The following is a 17,825-nucleotide window of genomic DNA, read 5'->3' on the forward strand; positions in this document are numbered from 1 at the left end:
AGGGACAGGGGCTTAAGTCCCCCAACCCAAACAAACCACCCCTGTCACTGAGCCAGAGAGGTGCTTCAAAAAAGCCAGGTCTTGGTCCCTGAGCCAACAGCTTGCCTGAGAGCATCTGGGTGGTGGCTTCCATGAGGGTGAGGGAGACTCACCAGCAAGCAGAACCACAGCCTTTTGCACTCTCCACCCATGAGCCATGCTACCAGAGTCTGAATCCCACCCCACATCTCCCCCTGAGAGAGGTGCATGCAGGTGCCAGCCAGGGTGCTCTTCGGACCCAGGGAGTCTGAGCACTCCCAGGCCAGGCCAGCAGGAAAATCTCAGTGCTCTATCACTGCCTGGGACCTCTCTGGTGGTCTGGAGCAGCCCAGATGGCCACAGATATCATGGTTTTGGGTACAAGCGGGAGTTCCTATGACCCCAGAGACTATGACTGGGAACATGCTCTGCCAGCAGCAGAGGGGGGATTTATGTGCTCTGGAGCACCTAGAGAACAGACTGAGGCTTCTCTCTGAGAGGAGGTCTGGGTGCAGTTTGCTTTTCTCTAAGCCTCCAAAACCCATCAAAAGCTCCCAAGGGGAGAGAAAACATATGAACCAATAAACAAACAAAAACCTCCAGAGAACAAATGCCTGAAAAACCGGTTTCCTCAGAGCCCACCCCCTTGATGGGGGCAGGAGGACTTAACTCCAGCAAGACGCACAAGGACTTAACTCCTTGAAAATACACATGGCAGGCCCCTCCCCCAGAAAGCCAACCAAAAAAAAAAAAAAAAAAAAGACAAGAGGACAACCACCACTACTTCATAGATACAACTTTTATTTTTCATTCATTCCCAATATTCTGGCTCATTTTTTATATATATAACTTTTTTACCTATTTACCATCACAGTGAGATGTCCAGTACATCAAATTACATAAAAACCTTTTAACCTTTAACTTTTTGATACATATACCTGTGTTTTTCTTTTGCTTTTCTATTTTTTTAATTTAATTTTCTTTTATTTTAGTTTATTCTTCTTTTTTTTTTTAATATTCATACACAGATAAGCTTCAAGGTAATCCCCTTTCCCCAGTCATTGCTACCCCTACAGGTAAACCAGTTTTTAATCCCCCTTTATCTTAGGAAAGTTGAGTCCTTTAACAAAGATTTCAAGATACATCCAGGAAGAATCAATTTAACCTTCCTCACCCACACTGAGAATTTATAACCACTCCCCCATCTTTTTCTTCCACCAGTGTTTCTGTGTATTTCTTTTTATCCTGGTAGTACATAAATCTTATACTTGAGGTTCTTATTGACGAGGTTCTTTTGTTTGTTTTTACTTACTTATTTTCTTTTCTCTTGTCATCTACTTTTGTTGGTATTTTTGTTTGTCTGTTTTTGTTTATATACTTCATAAATCTTGCCTTGGGGTCCATTTGGTCTAGGCCTTCTCTTTTATTTTATCTTACATTTTTTTTCCTGTCTCTCTCTCTCTCTCTCTCTTTCTTCTTCTTTTTTTTTTTTTTTTCCTTTTTTTCTTTCTTTTGGGTGGGGACTCTGGACTGTTCAGAAGCCTTCTAGGGTGCACCTTCCCTGAACCACTGTCAATACATTCAGCTACACATCCATTCAGCCATCTCTCACCAAAATGACTAGAAGGAGGAATGCCCAAAAGAAGAAAAATTCAGAGACAAGGCCTTCTGCAATAGAGCTAATGGCTATGGACATAGACAATATATCAGAAAGGGAACTCAGGATAACAATTATCCAGGCAATAGCTAGGTTGGAGAAAGCCATCGATGACAAAATGGAATTGATTAGGGCAGATGTGAAAGCCAACAGGGATGATATTCACAATGTTCTCAATGAGTTCCAATCTAATCTAAATTCTCTAAAAGTTAGGGTAACTGAGACAGAAGATAGAATCAGTGATCTGGAAGACAGAGAAAAAGGATTCAGGAGAAAGCCTAGAACAAACAGCTTAGAAGCCACAAAAACAGAGTTAGGGAAATAAATGACGCCATGAAATGTTCCAACGTCAGAATTACTGGCACCCCTGAGGGGGAGGAGAAAGAAGGAAGACTAGAGTATGTAGTTGAACAAATTCTCCATGAACATTTTCCCAATCTTGTGAATGGAACCAGCATTCATATACTAGAGGCAGAACGGTCTCCCCCCAAGATCATAGAATCTAGAAAGACCTCAAGACACCTGATAGTGAAAATGATGAATCATAATTGTAGACAGGAGCTCTTGAAAGCAGCTAGGACAAATAAATTCCTTATGCACAGAGGAAAGCCCATCAGAATAATGTCAGACCTGTCCACAGAAAACTGGCAAGACAGAAAGGGCTGGCAAGACGTATTCAGGGCACTAAATGAGAAGAACATGCAGCCAAGAATACTTTATCCAGCAAGACTGACATTCAAAATGGATCGAAAGGTAAAGAGCTTCCAAGACCAGCAAGGTTTAAGAGTATGTGACCACCAAACTGACACTGCAGGAAATATTAAGGAGGGTTCTATAAAAGAGGAAAAATCCTAAGAATATCATTGAACAGAAATATATGGAGACAATCTATAGAAACAAAGACTTCACCGGTAACTGATGTCAATAAAAACGTATCTCTCAATAATCACTCTCAACATGAATGGCCTAAATGTGCCCATAAAATAACACAGGGATGCAGATTGGATAAAACAACAGGACCAATCCATATGTTGTCTACAAGAGACCCATTTCAAACCTAAGGATATACCCTTAAAAAATTAGAATAAAAAAGAAATAAAATTGAAAATATTTTATTAGGAGGAGACAAGATGACGGGGAAGTAGGTGGAGGTGCTGTTTCAACCTAAACCCTAAAGTGAGCTGATTACCTGAGATTATAATTATACACTTCTGGATCTCTACGGAGGCAAAAGATGCCAGTGGGCAGACAAAATGGAGTGGGAACATCAGACTGATATCGGAAGATAAGCAAAAGGGGGAGGAAGCCACCAGAAGTGACCCACTGGAAAGTAATACCCCAATACAAGAGTGCCCTGCGACTGGGGACCAGCATTAACTTGGAGTCTGGTTGAAAGCACTCAAAAAGAGCAAAGGATCATGGGGGAAAGTTGCGGGAATCTGGGCAGTTAGGGACAGGGGCTTAAGTCCCCTGACCCAGGACAATCACCCCTGGCCCTGTCCTGGACTGAAAGTGAAGGGATGGAGAAGCATCTTTCATGCCAATCGGCCTCAAAACAAGGTCGGGGTAGTGATTCTCATATCAGATAAACTAGATTTTAAACTAAAGACAGTAGTCAGAGATACAGAAGGACACTACATAATTCTTAAAGGGACTATCCACCAAGAAGATCTAACTATTGTAAATATTTATGCCCCCAATATGGGAGCAGCCAATTACATAAGAAAACTGCTAATGAAGTGAAAGAGTCATGGGACACCTGGGTGGATCAGTTGGTTAAGTGGCTGCCTTCGGCTCAAGTCGTGATCCCAGTGTCCTGGGATGGAGTCCCACATCAAGCTTCTTGCTCGGTGGGGAGCCTGCTTCTCTCTTGGTCTCTGCCTGCCACTTTGTCTGCTTGTGCTTGCGCATGCTCTCTCTCTGACAAATAAATAAAAATAAAATATTTAAAAAAAGAGAGAGAAAGATCATATTGATATGAATACATTAATAGTAGGAGATCTTAACACACCTCTCTCAGTAATAGACAGATCATCCAAGCAGAAAATCAACAGAGGAACAAGAGGATTGAATGACACATTGGATCAGATGGACCTCATAGATATATACAGAATGTTCCATCCTAAAACAACAGAATACTCATTCTTCTCGAGTGCACATGGAATCTTCTCCAGAATAGACCACATACTGGGTCACAAATCAGGACTCAACTGATACCAAAAGACTGATATTATTCCCTGCACATTCTCAGATCACAATGATTTTGAAACTGGAGATCAATCACAAGGAAAAGTTTGGAAGGAACTCAAACACCTGGAAACTAAAGACCACCTTGCTTAAGAATGTTTGGATCAACCAGGAGATCAAAGAAGAACTTAAACAATTCATGGAAATCAATGAGAATGAAGACAATCTGGTCCAAAACCTATGGGATACAGCAAAGGCGGTCCTAAGGGGGAAATACATAGCCACCCAATCCTCCCTCAAAAAAATTGAAAAATCCAGAGTACACCAGCTGTCTCTACACCTTAAAGAACTGGAGAATCAACAACAAATCAAACCAACTCCACACATAAGAAGGGAAATCATCAAGATTAGAGCTGACATCAATAAGGTAGAAACCAGAAATACGGTAGAATGTATCAATGAAACTAGAAGCTGGTTTTTTAAAAAAATCAATAAGATCGATAAACCATTGGCCACACTAATCCAAAAGAAAAGAGAGAAAGCTCAAATTCATAAAATTATGAATGAAAAGGGTGAGATCACAATGAATACCAAGGAAGTAGAAACAATAATCAGAAGTTATTATCAACAGTTATATGGCAATAAGCTAAGCAACCTAGATGAAATGGATACATTCCTGGAAAACTATAAACTTCCCAAATTGAAACAGGAAGAAATTGATAAAGTGAATAGACCAATATCTAGTAACAAGATTGAAGCAGTGATCAAAAACCTCCCAAAAAACAAGAGCCCAGGTCCTGATGGATTCCCTGGGGAATTCTACCAAACTTTCAAAGAAGAAATAACACCTATTCTCCTGAAGCTGTTTCAAAAAATTGAAGCAGAAGGAAAACTTCCAGACTCTTTCTATGAAACCAGCATTACCTTGATCCCCAAACCAGGCAATGACCCCACCAAAAAAAAGAATTTCAGACCAATATCACTGATGAATATGGATGCCATGATTATCAACAATATCCTAGCAAACAGGATCCAATAGTACATTAAAAAGATTATCCACCATGACCAGATGGGATTCATTCCTGAGCTACAAGGATGGTTCAACATTCGCAAATCAATCAATGCATTAGAACAATCCAATAAGAGAAGAGAGAAAAATCACATGGTCCTCTCAATTGATGCAGAAAAAGCATTTGACAAAATCCAGCTTCCGTTCCTGATTAAAACGCTTCAAAGTATAGAGATAGAGGGAACATTCCTCAACTTCATCAAATCTACCTATGAAAGACCCACAGCAAATATCATCCTCAATGGGAAAAAGCTTGCAGCCTTCCCGTTGAGATCAGGAACACGACAAGGATGCCCACTCTCACCACTCTTGTTCAACATAGTATTAGAATTCCTAGCAACAGCAATCAGACAACAAAGAGAAATAAAAGGTATCCAAATTGGTAATGAAGAAGTCAAACTCTCTCTCTCTTTGCAGATGACATGATACTTCATATGGAAAACCCAAAAGACGCTACCCCCAAACTACTAGAACTCATACAACAATTCAGCAACATGGCAGGATACAAAGTCAATGTACAGAAATCAGTGGCATTCTTATACACTAACAATGAAAATACAGAAAGGGAAATTAGAGAATCGATTCCTTTTACTATAGCACCAAGAACCATAAGATCCCTGGGAATAAACCTAACCAAAGAGGTAAAGCATCTGTACTCAAGGAACTACAGAACACTCATGAAAGAAATTGAAGAAGACACAAAAAGATGGAAGACCATTCCATGCTCTTGGATCGGAAGAATAAATATTGTTAAGATGTCTATATTGCCTAGAGCAATCTGCACTTTTAAATGCCATTCTGATCAAAATTCCACTGGTATTCTTCAAAGAGCTGCAGCAAATAATCCAAAAATTTGTATGGAATCAGAAGAGACCCAAATTGCTAAGGAAATGTTGAAAAACAAAAATAAAGTGGGGGGCATCACGTTACCTGATTTCAAGCTTTACTACAAAGCAGTGATCACCAAGACAGCATGGTACTGGCATAAAAACAGACACATAGACCAGTGGAACAGAGTAGAGAGCCCAGACATGGACCCTCAACTCTATGGTCAAATAATCTTCGACAAAACAGGAAAAAATATACAGTGGAAAAAAGACAGTCTCTTCAATAAATGGTGCTGGGAAAACTGGGAAGCTATATGTAGAAGAATGAAACTCGACCATTCTCTTACACCGTACACAAAGATAAACTCAAAATGGATAAAAGACCTCAATGTGAGACAGGAATCCATCAGGTTCCTAGAGGAGAACATAGGCAGTAATCTCTTTGATATCAGCCACAGCAACTTCTTCCAAGATATGTCTCCAAAGGCAAAGGAAACAAAAGCGAAAATGAACTTTTGGGACTTCATCAAGATCAAAAGCTTCTGCACAGCAAAGGAAACAGTCAACAAAACAAAGAGGCAACCCACGAAATGGGAGAAGATATTTGCAAATGACAGTGCAGACAAAAGGCTGATATCCAGGATCTATAAAGAACTTCTCAAACTTAACACACACAAAACAGACAATCATATTAAAAAATGGGCAGAAGATATGAACAGACACTTCTCCAACGAAGACATACAAATGCCTATCAGACACATGAAAAAATGTTCATCATCACTAGCCATCAGTGAGATTCAAATTAAAACCACATTGAGATACCACCTTACACCAGTTAGGATGGCCAAAATTAGCAAGACAGGAAACAACATGTGCTGGAGAGGATGTGGATAAAGGGGAACCCTCCTACACTACTGGTGGGAATGCAAGTTGATGCAGTCACTTTTGAGACTACGAAAAACAATCTGAGGGTTTTGTAGGGGTGGGAGGTTGGGAGGCTGGGGGAGCCAAGTGGTGGGTACTATGGAGGGCACGTATTGCATGGAGCATTGGGTGTGGTGCATAAACAATGAATTCTGTTACACTGAAAAGAAATTAAATTTAAAAAATATTTAATTAACTTCACAAGATAAAGGATCATCAGCAGAAAGCCATGAATTCCAGGCTTTGCTTTCCCCTCCTCTGGAATTACCCTCTTCTCCTTGATCAGTGAACTGGGTCCTGGCTGGATTTCTTGCTTATATTCTGTGGGGAGGGGCCTGTTATAGTGATTCTCAAGTGTCTTTGCCTGAGGCGGAATTGCTCTGCCATTGCTAGAGGCCGGCTAAGTAATCTGCTTGGTTTCTCTCTCGGGAGCTTTTGTTCCCTGAATGCTTTCTGAAGAGCTCTGGAGGATGGGAATTAAAATGGCAGCCTCCCAATCTCCAGCCCAGAGAAACCAAGAGCTCAGGACCTCACTCCTCAATGCACCCTTGGAGAAAAGCATTCAATCACTACCTGGTCCTCAGCCACCCTCTGAGCTCACATGACCTGTGACCCAGAAATTCTGTCTCAGGCACACAGCCCCATTTAGGGTCTCCAAACCCAGCAGATCTCTGCCACTCTCGGGGGGGGGGGTCTCCCCGGCCCTGCCACTTGTGGGGTCCCTGCTCAAAGAGCAATGCCCTGACTGTGCCACAGATCAGAGTTTAAGGTAACCCCGAATTCAGAGTTCACTCATTGGCTCTGTCTCTGTAGCCAGCTTCCCTGCTTTAATACCTGGGAGCTCTGCTACACTTAGAAACCCCTGATCCTTCTGTGACCCCACAGGACTTGAGACCATGCTGTCCCCACAAGGGCTCCACCCGCGCTTAGACTCTGGAGTGATGTCCTTCAGTGCGGCAGACTTCTTCTTCTTCTTCTCTTCTTCTTCTTCTTCTTCTTCTTCTTCTTCTTCTTCTTCTTTTCTTTTTGACACAGAGAAAGAGATCATAAGCAGGCAGAGAGGCAGGCAGAGAGAAGGGGATGCAGGCTCCTTGCCGAGCAGAGAGCCTGATGTGGGGCTCACCTCAGGACCCTGAGATCATGAACCAAGCTGAAGGCAGAGGCTTTAACCCACTGAGCCACCCAGGTACCCCAGCACAGCAGGTTTCTAAAAGTTCTGATTTTGTGCTCCATTGCTCCGTGGCTTGCCGGAAACCGGCCCCTCCCCACACAGGCTACTTTCCGATCTCTTTGGATTCACTTCTCCATAAGTCCTACCTTTCAGAAAGTGGTCAATGTTCTGTTTCAAGAATTTCTGTTCTTCTCTTCAATCTCCTGATGGGTTTGTTGGTGTTCGGAATGGTTTGATAACTATCTAACTGAACTCCTGCAACCTGATGTCATCTCAGCCTGCTACCATTCTGCCATCTTGACTTCTACCAACCATTTCTTGGAGGGACTATCTTTTTGCCTTTGGATAGTCCTACTTGCTTTGGTGAAGATTAACTGGCCACTAATTGATTGAATATTTATTAAACTAAATAATCTAATAGAGGAACTGGTGGGTAGAAAAACAATTGCTATAGACAGAATGTTTGAAATGTTGAAATTTCACATATGGTGGTATTGGGAGGTCAAGCACTTGAGAGATGACTAGGTCATGAGGGTAGAGCCCACAGGAGTGGGGCTCAGGAGAACTCCCTGCCCTGCTACCATATGAAGACACAGCAAATAGGTAGCCATCTATAAAACATCTATAAATATCAGGTGGATTTTCAGCAGACACCAGATCTGCTGGTGCCTTAATCTTGGACTTTCCAATCCCTTAAACTCTTAGAGATGTTTGTTGTTTATAAGCCATCCAGTATGTGGAAGCTTGCTGTACCATCCTGAACATCTCCCAATGTCCTACGTGTTATTCCTTATGCTCCATAAGTAAGTGAAACCATATGATAATTGACTCTCTCTGCTTGACATATACAATGGAGTATTATGCCTCCATCAGAAAGGATGAATACCCAACTTTTGTGTCAACATAGACAGGACTGGAAAAGATGATGCTGAGAGAAGTAAGTAAAAGTCTGAAATTTTTGAAGAAATCAGCATCACTTTTTAATTTTTCCTTCTAAATAGACATCATTTGTGGCGACAGTTTGATTCACAGCAAAAAATGAGTAGAAAGCAGAATTCTCATATATAATTATTCAGCCTCTCCCATTGTCAACATCCTACACCGGAGCAGTACATTTGTTATAAATAATGGACCTACTTTGACACATCTCCCAAAGTCTATAGAAGCCATTAGGGCTCACTCTGGGTGCTGTATATGTGTATGTAACTAGGGTTTTTTCTCTTGCTAGTCTATCTTTTGCCAGCTTAATTTGTACATTCCTACTCTCTGAACCTAAGAGGGTGGAGGAAAAAGTTTCTTCCTCCACTCTGTTTCCTCCACCTATTCCATAAACACATGTCCAGGTTGAACCCTGGCTCTTCACAACATTAACCCTTGTGTTCATTTGCTCACTCTTGTAATACATCTAACATAGTCTGAGAATTGTTTTGCCCATCCCACCATGATGAACTCCAAAAGTTTAGGATGTGTTTGCAGTTTTTGCCTTATCTCTACATTCCCTGCTGAAGACTGATGTTTTACACCTAAACCATAAAATCAGAGATAATAAAAGTATTGTTGTTTAGTAAGTGTGCCATACAGTGAGGCATAAGCACACCATGCTGTTAGTCATAGGCTATACTATGGCGTTGCGGTTCTAATTCAGGCCCATGCTTTTTCTCACTACATGATGTTCCATAAAGTCACAAATGAAGTTAAGTAGGCATAGAGTCAGGAGCAGAAAGTGTTTTTGAGACTGAGATGATAACATGTAGATAAGCAGGCATATCTATTTGGCCATCCCAGAGACAGCTCTCTTCTCTTTCCTTAGACTTGTCATTGGACAGGATGAACTGATTACAGGGCCATACTCTCAAGGGGCTGGAAGGTCAGTGAAAGTCAGGACAAATCCCAGACCTCCCCGACTTACTCCCATACCCAGTCTAAATACTTTTCATTGGAAGAGAGTATTTTCTGAAACTTGATCAATCAACAAGCACTCAGAAATGTTAAACAAAACTACATTGTTCACTGAGAACTTCAGCCAGTAATGATTTCATTCTTCAGCTGTAACCCCAGTCATCTGAGCTGGCTGATGAAGTTCCAGGTCTGAAATGCTATCCCCAATGGTCCATTTTTCTGAGGCCTGGAGATATCTGGGAGATTTGAAGCTGTCTTGAGGCAACTTTCCCCAGGAACATAACAGGAATTGAGGCCTCTTGAGAGGAAATTTTAGAGATAGAACAAGACGGGGGACTGCAGATAAGACATATCCTGCTCTGGATCTACCCCCTCCCTCTTTCTGGCCACTCTACTGTTTACCACACAGAAGGGAGTAGCCAAAGGAAACTTTTAGGTGCAAAGTAAGCTGCACCTAAGCTGTAAGGTGCAAGTGCCTTCTGACAGTTACCCCACAGTAAATCTTAGTGTGCCTACTGTGATGTCCAATCCCAGATCTGCCTGTGTTTTCCTGATACACCCATTCCATTTTCACTGCTCTCTGATTCTCTATAAAGATAGAAGTTATAGCATCTGAGTGGCTCAGTCAGTTAAGTGTCTGCCTTTGGGTCAGTTCATGATCCCAGGGTCCTGGGGTCAAGCCCCTCATCTTGGGCTCCCTGCTTAGCAGGAAGCCTGCTTCTCCCTCGCCCTCTGATGCTCCTCCTGCTTATGCTCTCTATCTGTCCAATAAATCAATAAGATGATTTTTTTAAAAATAAAGAGAATTTTGAAACTTTTCAGTTTATCCTTCCCTCCCAATCAGAAACTTCAATTACTATGGACTCTGAAAAACAATCTGAGGGATTTGAAGTGGGGGGGGGGGGTGGGAGGTTGGGGTACCAGGTGGTGGGTATTATAGAGGGCACAGATTGCATGGAGCACTGGGTGTGGTGCAAAAATAATGAATACTGTTATGCTGAAAATAAATAAAAAATAAATTTAAAAAAAAAGTCTCATTCAGGGCACCTGGGTGACTCAGTTGGTTAAGCGACTGCCTTCAGCTCAGGTCATGATCCTGGAGTCCTGGGATAGGGTCCCACATCGGGCTCCCTGCTCAGCACGAAGTCTGCTTCTTCTTCCGCTGACCTCTCTCCTCTCATGCTCTCTCTCTTTCTTTGTCTCTCTCTACCTCTCAAATAAATAAATATTAAAAATAAATAAATAAATTTTTAAAAAAGAAACTTCAATTACTGTCATCTCTACTTACCTCTACTACTAGATCATAATTAAAAGTGAACTTTTAATTTTGACTCTTGAAGAAACAATATCAGTTGTGGTAATAATAATAACATTAAAATTCTTTTAGGGCTTACAGTGTGCTTTGAATAGGGTGACCCTATAATTTGCTGTCTGGTTGGGACACTTTTGAGAGTGAAGAGGGACATTATTATATATTAGCCAAGAAATGAGCATAAATAGGGATGGTCCTCAGCAAGCAGGGGCACTTAGATGGTTTCATAGCCATGAACCAGTTTCACATGATAGAGAGCTAAAGGAGCTCTCCGTGGTCTCTCTGTAAGGGCACTAATCCCATTCCCAAGTGCTCCACCTCCATGACATAATCACCTCTCAAAGGCCCCACTTCTAGTTACCAACCCATTGAGACTTAGGTTTTAATATACAAATTTGGGGTGGGGGTGGGAAACAAACATTCAGTCCATAGCATCTTAGAATAAGGTACTTAAATTATTCCTAACTTACAGATAAGGAAACAAATACAGAAGTTGATATATTATTGATCTTTAAAATCATAATGCAGGACTTTTGGGTACACATCTGCACTCAACCAGAAAAATGCAAGTTGGAGTTTCAGGAATAATTAAAAAGGTGAACTGACTCCAGACCACTGTCCAAACAGACTCCAGTTGCTATGCACTTAAATTCTCTTTTATTAGTGCTTTGCCAATCATCCATGTGTTTTATAGATGACAAACTGAGGTCCAGAGAGGTGATAACATTTTCCTGAACATAACATACCAGTCATGAAGCTGCAACTAATACATATGGTCTCCTCACTCTACAGACTTTAGTCAAATTCTCAAGAGTGGTTTATGGAAATGAATATCACACCGTATATGCCTAAAGAAATGACAACTATGATGTATGTCAAACTACTTGAGAGAAATTTTGAGAGATTGATATCATATTTAATCTGTGTAATGAAGGTAAATACTGCAACTGTGATATAATGTATGGGAAATGAGGTTTCTCAGTAATGGCTCACAGACTCATTCTATACTGGATAGCTGTCCCCATGACCTAGAGGACAACAGAGATGATGCAGACATTCTCAGAACCATTTTTTAAAACAGAGGTTTGAGGCAAACAAGACTCAAGTCTCACTCCTTGGAGAAAATCCCATTGCTGGAAGGGACATTCTTCTGCTGCTCATATTTAGTCAACGTCACTGTGTCTCAGCTGCATCCTTTTCCTTGTCTGGTACCCACCTCCCCCTTTCCACCAACCTCACAGACAAGACAGTCTCCTATTCCTTTATCCATGTCAGCCCCCTTCCTGGAGCTATGCTCTCTCTCTGTGCTGTATTTTCACTGTCTTCTCCCATACTGACTCTTTCCCCAAGATGTGCACCCCTTCATGTCACCTTCTCCCCAGCCATCCCCATCATGTTAGTGCACAAATTTACTCTATCTCATCACTGTCAGCCTCCTCATTAACTCCATTTCTTTCACTCTGACTTTTTCTTCAACCTATTGGAATAACGGTTCTCTGAAAGTACTCCAGAAAATACTCCATTGATCTCCTGATTATCACATCTCATCATCTAATAAAATATTACCTTCTTAAACATTTTTAAAAATTTTAAGTTATCTATAGGTACATGTATATATATATAAATATACACGTAGTCTGTGGGTATACTCTATATATATGCACGTAGACAGAGAAAGAGTGTTAGTTTTTTTCTATCAATCTTGTCTTTTAACTGTACCATTTAGTCCATTTATATAACATAATTATTCATTTTTATTTTCCTCAATGAATACCTACTACCTTACTTTGCCTTTGCTATTAGTCTCATTTGTCTGGCATTTATATTTCCTCTCCTTTCTTCCCTTCTTTTGGATTAGTGGTGTAATTGTCTGTCATTCTGTGACACCCATTAAAGCTGTTCAAAATAATTCTCTCATTCCAGGCACCTAGAAGGATCCTATTTCTCTGTCCCTTGCACTTAAATGTGACCATGAGGTTTTCTCCGGTCAATGAAGTGTGAATAGAAGTGACATATGTCCCTTCCAGCAGAAGCATTAAGAGCTGTCCTCTGCGGTGCTGTATTTTTTTTTTATGTTTTATTTATTTACGTAGATAGAGACAGAGAGAAAGAGTGGGTAAAAGGCAGAGGAGGAGGAGAGAGAGAATCCCAAGCAGACTCCAAGCTCAGCCCAGAGCCCAACTCAGAGTTTGATCTTATGACCTGAGATCATGACCTGAGCCAAAATCAAGAGCAGGATGCTTAACCATCTGAGCCACCGGGGCATCCCAGTGCTATGTTCTTTCCTCTGCCTCTTTGATTAAGACAGTGTGTGTCAAGAAGAAGCCTGTGCCAACCTGTTTTCCCAAGTGACAATAGCAGGCAGAGCCCCTAGGCTGGACCAAGATAGATATGTAGCTGGAAAAAGAAAGAAACTTTAAACTACTGAAATTTTGAGATTGTTTGTTACTGCAGCACAACTAGACTCTCCTAACTGATCCACAGTCTACTTATTCTCTGCTAGTTTGGAATTCAAACCCTGTGTTTCCCTTCTTTTCATTGCTTATCTTAGAAATTCTCAAATGCATACTAAACATAGAGAAGTCTAATCAATACTTTTAATCATCTCTTGAACACGGCAATTCACATCACTTCCAAGTTATGTTCCTGATATATATTTTAATTTTATCTTCTTAACTCAACAAGAAATTATTGTTTTATATAGTCAAAAGATCTTTGATTTGTTCACATACTTGTCACCATCTTTCTTTATTCCTTCCTGAATTCATATTTCTGATGAGTAGCCTTTCTTTGTAACCTCAAATCCATTCTTAGAAATTTTTTAGTGGAAGACTGCTTTAATGAAGTCAAATAACTCCATTAGGTTTTGTTTTATATTATTGTTTTGTCAGCAAATGCCTTATTTTATTCATTTCTAAGTGCCAGAGTAAATAATTCTATGTTGGTGTGTTGAGAAATCAAAGCCAGTGTATTGAATTAAGATTATGGTGTGCTAACGAGGGGAAAAGCCATTCACATGGTCAGGTTACACCCTCAGCATTCCAGCTGCCACTTTCAGGAAGTGAAAAGCCCAGGGCACAGTTTCAGGACATGGATACAGAAGCAAAGTCATAAGATTTGTCCCGTGCCTTGGTGACTGAGCCAGCCTGACATCCCTTGGGGTTTTGTTAACTTTAGTTCCTCTCCTCCACTCTGACCTTCTAGGAGTGGTTGCTGTGGCCAAGAACTGTAACCATCCACCTTCCACACGCAGGAGTGCTGAAGTGGCCAACACTGGGTGAGGTCGCAGGTCTCCTCCTCTCCCAGCCCAGACCCCCCACACACACACCCTAGGTCCATGCAGTCTTCCAGCTGCAGAAAGCAGAATGCCCCCCACACCAGAAGAGGTGCTGTTGGAATTCCAGTCACACCAGGACTCCTGGGGAGACAGAGGACCTCCATTTCTCTGGTGCTCTGGGGATCACGTGTTTATGTGTCCTTTGCAAACCTGCAAGAGTTATTTGTTTGATGCAAATGGCCCCCTGAGATGACAAGGACTTTGCTGCGGTTCAGGCATCATTACCGTAGTGGCTTTCTTTGCTGCTCCTTGTGAGCCAGCAGACAGATGAGGTTCACATGGTACGGTTCCTATAAACAAGACTCACCCTTCCCAGCAGTCCTGAAAATAGAGTGGTGTGGATGGTTCCCTACAATGTCCTTCCTCACAATGTCTTTGGTTCCCACTAAAGTGAAACCAAGATGCTCCTCCCACCTATCTTTCCTTGGAAGCCAAGCCCCTTTGTAATCTGTATAAGATTCCCTCCCCAGGGATCCCGGGATCACAGAGACTGGCCTTCTGCTCTGTCCTAGGGACCAAGCTAGAGATCCAGGTCAGTGGCTGAAGAGATGATCTCAGGGACTCCTTCTTCTTCTGTGTTGGGTTAGAGGGACCAGGGTGGTTGAGGTTAGCACCTGAAAAAACTTGAGCTGGACCAATATGGGATGGAGTATGTGGGCTGCAGGGAAACAAAGGCACTGGGGGAGGGAAGCATTGCTCTTGGGAATACAATGGCATCCCTCTATGATACTGGTGTTAGGAACTGGGCTGTTGCCCTTGTGTTGGAGATCAATAGGCCTCACTCTGTCCGTCATGATCCTATAGGCCATGTGGTATTTCAGGGATACAGTTCAGCTCATGTTTTATTCAAAAGGATTTCCTGATAAGCACCTTGAGCACTGGGTATAAATGTACTCATTCTTCAAATGTATTTAATTTTTTTAATGTTTTTAAGATTTTATTTATTTATTTGACAGGGATAGATAGAAAGCACAAGCAGAGGGGGCAGCAGAGGGAGTGGGAGAAGCAGGCTCCCCAGTGACCAGGGAGCTGAGCTCGAGACAGGACTAGATCCTAGGACTTCAGATCACGACCTGAACTCAAGGCAGACACTTAAAAGACTGAGCCATCCAGGTGCCCCCTCAAATAGATTTTAAATTTTTAAAATCTCTAATATTCAGACATAGGACTGCAGGATTTTAGTTCACTGTCAAGTCACCAACCAGAGGGAAAGACCACCTCTCTCCAGCTAGTAGGACTTAAATACTCTTCAACAAGAGTCTATGTGAGCATCTCAATCCTTGGAAAATTGCACAGGAGGAGGGGTACCTTTCCGGCTGACCCAAACGGAGACTGTGAGCCAGGGAGGCCACAGGTAGGAGCTGGGGTTCTTTCTCAGGCAGCGCTTTTTCTCTTCTCTCCCTTCCCTGGCTAGGCTCTTCCAGAGGAGTGAGACCACCATGGCTCAGGAGAGGTTCTTCATCCCACTACTGGTTCTGGTGCTGCTGGTTCTCGCAGTGTCCAGCCTTCTCTGGCCAAGGAGTCGAGGGCCGAGAAGTTCCTGCGGCAGCACATAGACTCGAACACCTCCACCGTCAATGCCAGCTACTGCAACCAAATGATGAAGCGCCGGAATATGACAGTTGGATTTTGCAAGCCGGTGAACACGTTTATCCACGAGCCTCTGCCAGATGTCCAGGTCATCTGCTTCCAGGGAAATGTAACCTGCAAGAACGGGAAGCCCAACTGCCACCAAAGCAGTTCCAAAATGCGCATCACCGACTGCCGCCTGAAGAAAGGCTCCAAATACCCCAAATGCGACTACGAGACCAAGCAGCAAGAGAAATTCATCATCGTGGCCTGTGAGTGTGTACAGTATGAGACAGTCCACTTTGATGGTTCTGTGTAGGTCTGCACCTGAGGCCAGAGTAGCAAGATGCCCCACCTCCCTGTTGTGGCAACTGCTTCTCCCCTCTCCCTTCCTAGCTCTGAGAGAAAGAACTCCAGCCAGGGCTCCTATCCCAAACACACATGCGTTCCTACCCAGGACCTGCCCCTGTGTGGTTTGGGAGGTGAGGGAGTCCCTGTGTAAACCACTTCCTGGATTCTTTCAGTAAAACACAGTTGCAACCACCTGGATTTCTGAAACTGTCACCATCCTGATACCATCGTGTGATTGCTTTCCTGCTTGGGTGAGAACTGTAAATCGGGGTAGATTTTGTAAGCATCGAATAGAATCATTACTTACCTTTGCTACTGACTCTTGGTTCTCCGTGACCTGAGATCATTCCTTTGCTCAGAGATGCCTTGCTGTCAAATATGAAGCTGTTAAGTATGGGCTATTTGAGATGAAAGGGAGCTACACTCTGGGACTGTCCGCTGGGTGAGCTGATGGAGGGGGAGCTCAAATACCAAAATCTCTGGCACAGAAGGAAGGACAGGGTGACCTCAAGAAAATACTGCTCAGTCCCTGGCTGGGCAGGAGTAGGGGATGAAATTATGAGCCTAAGTTTTCCTTTTCCTTTTATTGAGTGAACTATTACCAGATCACAAAAATGGCCATCTCTTAGTTGGAAAGTCAGGACATTCCATTTAGGAGCTAGAAGGGTCTGTAAGGATTATTAAATTAAATGAGAATAAGTAGATTTTGACTCATGTATCCACTTTAATGGATTGGGCCTGCCTAGAACATTGCAGAAAAAAATTCTAATAAGTGATGAGGTTGAATGGCAGCCTCTGTTGAAGGCAGGATGGAAGTAAATGTGTGTGTTCCACTTGCTATCCCTGAGATAGTAATCCCCACTTTTACAGAAAAACAGCCTGAATCTCAGGAATGGGTAAGTGAATTGCTTACAGCTGCTGCTAATTAGTGGCACAGCTGAGACTAGACCCCAGGTCTCCTGGCCTCCAGTCCTTGTTCTTTCGGCTACCAGAGTGGACTCAGGAAGAAAATCCTGCAGTCTCTCTTTTCCTAAGTGTGGTGGGGAGAGCACCTGGGTGGCTCAGTCTGTTAAGGGATCTACTCTTGATTTCATGCATATCATGCTCTCAAGGTCCTGGGATCGAGTCCCATATTGGGCTTTGTGCTCAGCTCAGAGCCTGCTTAGGGTCTTCCTCTCTCTCCTCCTCTGCCCCTCCCCTGCTTGCACATGTGCTCTATCTCCCTCTCCTCCTCTTCCTCTGCCCCTCCCTTGCATGTGCTCTCTTGTGCTCACTCTCTCTCACTCTCTCTCAAATAAATAAGTAAATCTTTAAAAACAGAAAAGTAAGGTAGAAGTAATTATGGATATGGCATCAAGGAAGTAGGTCTAGGGAGACCCGAGAAACAAGATCAGAAAGGATGGCATAGTAGGGTTCTTAGTTCCCTTGGTTCTATTGGACGCCCTGTTCTGGAAAGTTCACTGATCAAATCACTCAGGAGGAGGAAACTCATATTTTCCCACAG

At 42.5% G+C, this 17,825-nt stretch overlaps 1 protein-coding gene across 1 annotated transcript in view; it reads left to right on the top strand.

Annotated features, from left to right (window-relative positions):
- Positions 1-16,515, top strand: part of LOC101672053 (ribonuclease pancreatic) — a 126,583-nt gene extending 110,068 nt beyond the window's left edge. The window contains 2 exon segments of the mRNA XM_045073798.1: positions 15,816-15,895; positions 15,898-16,515. Of these exon segments, the coding sequence (XP_044929733.1) occupies positions 15,841-15,895; positions 15,898-16,289 (447 nt within the window). The 5' untranslated portion in view covers positions 15,816-15,840 and the 3' untranslated portion in view covers positions 16,290-16,515.
- Positions 16,516-17,825: the final 1,310 nt, after the last annotated feature.

The sequence above is a fragment of the Mustela putorius genome, unplaced genomic scaffold, assembly GCF_011764305.1.
Source record: "Mustela putorius furo isolate JIRA1106 unplaced genomic scaffold, ASM1176430v1.1 tig00537269_pilon_pilon_pilon, whole genome shotgun sequence".
NCBI classification, from domain to species: Eukaryota; Metazoa; Chordata; class Mammalia; order Carnivora; family Mustelidae; genus Mustela; species Mustela putorius.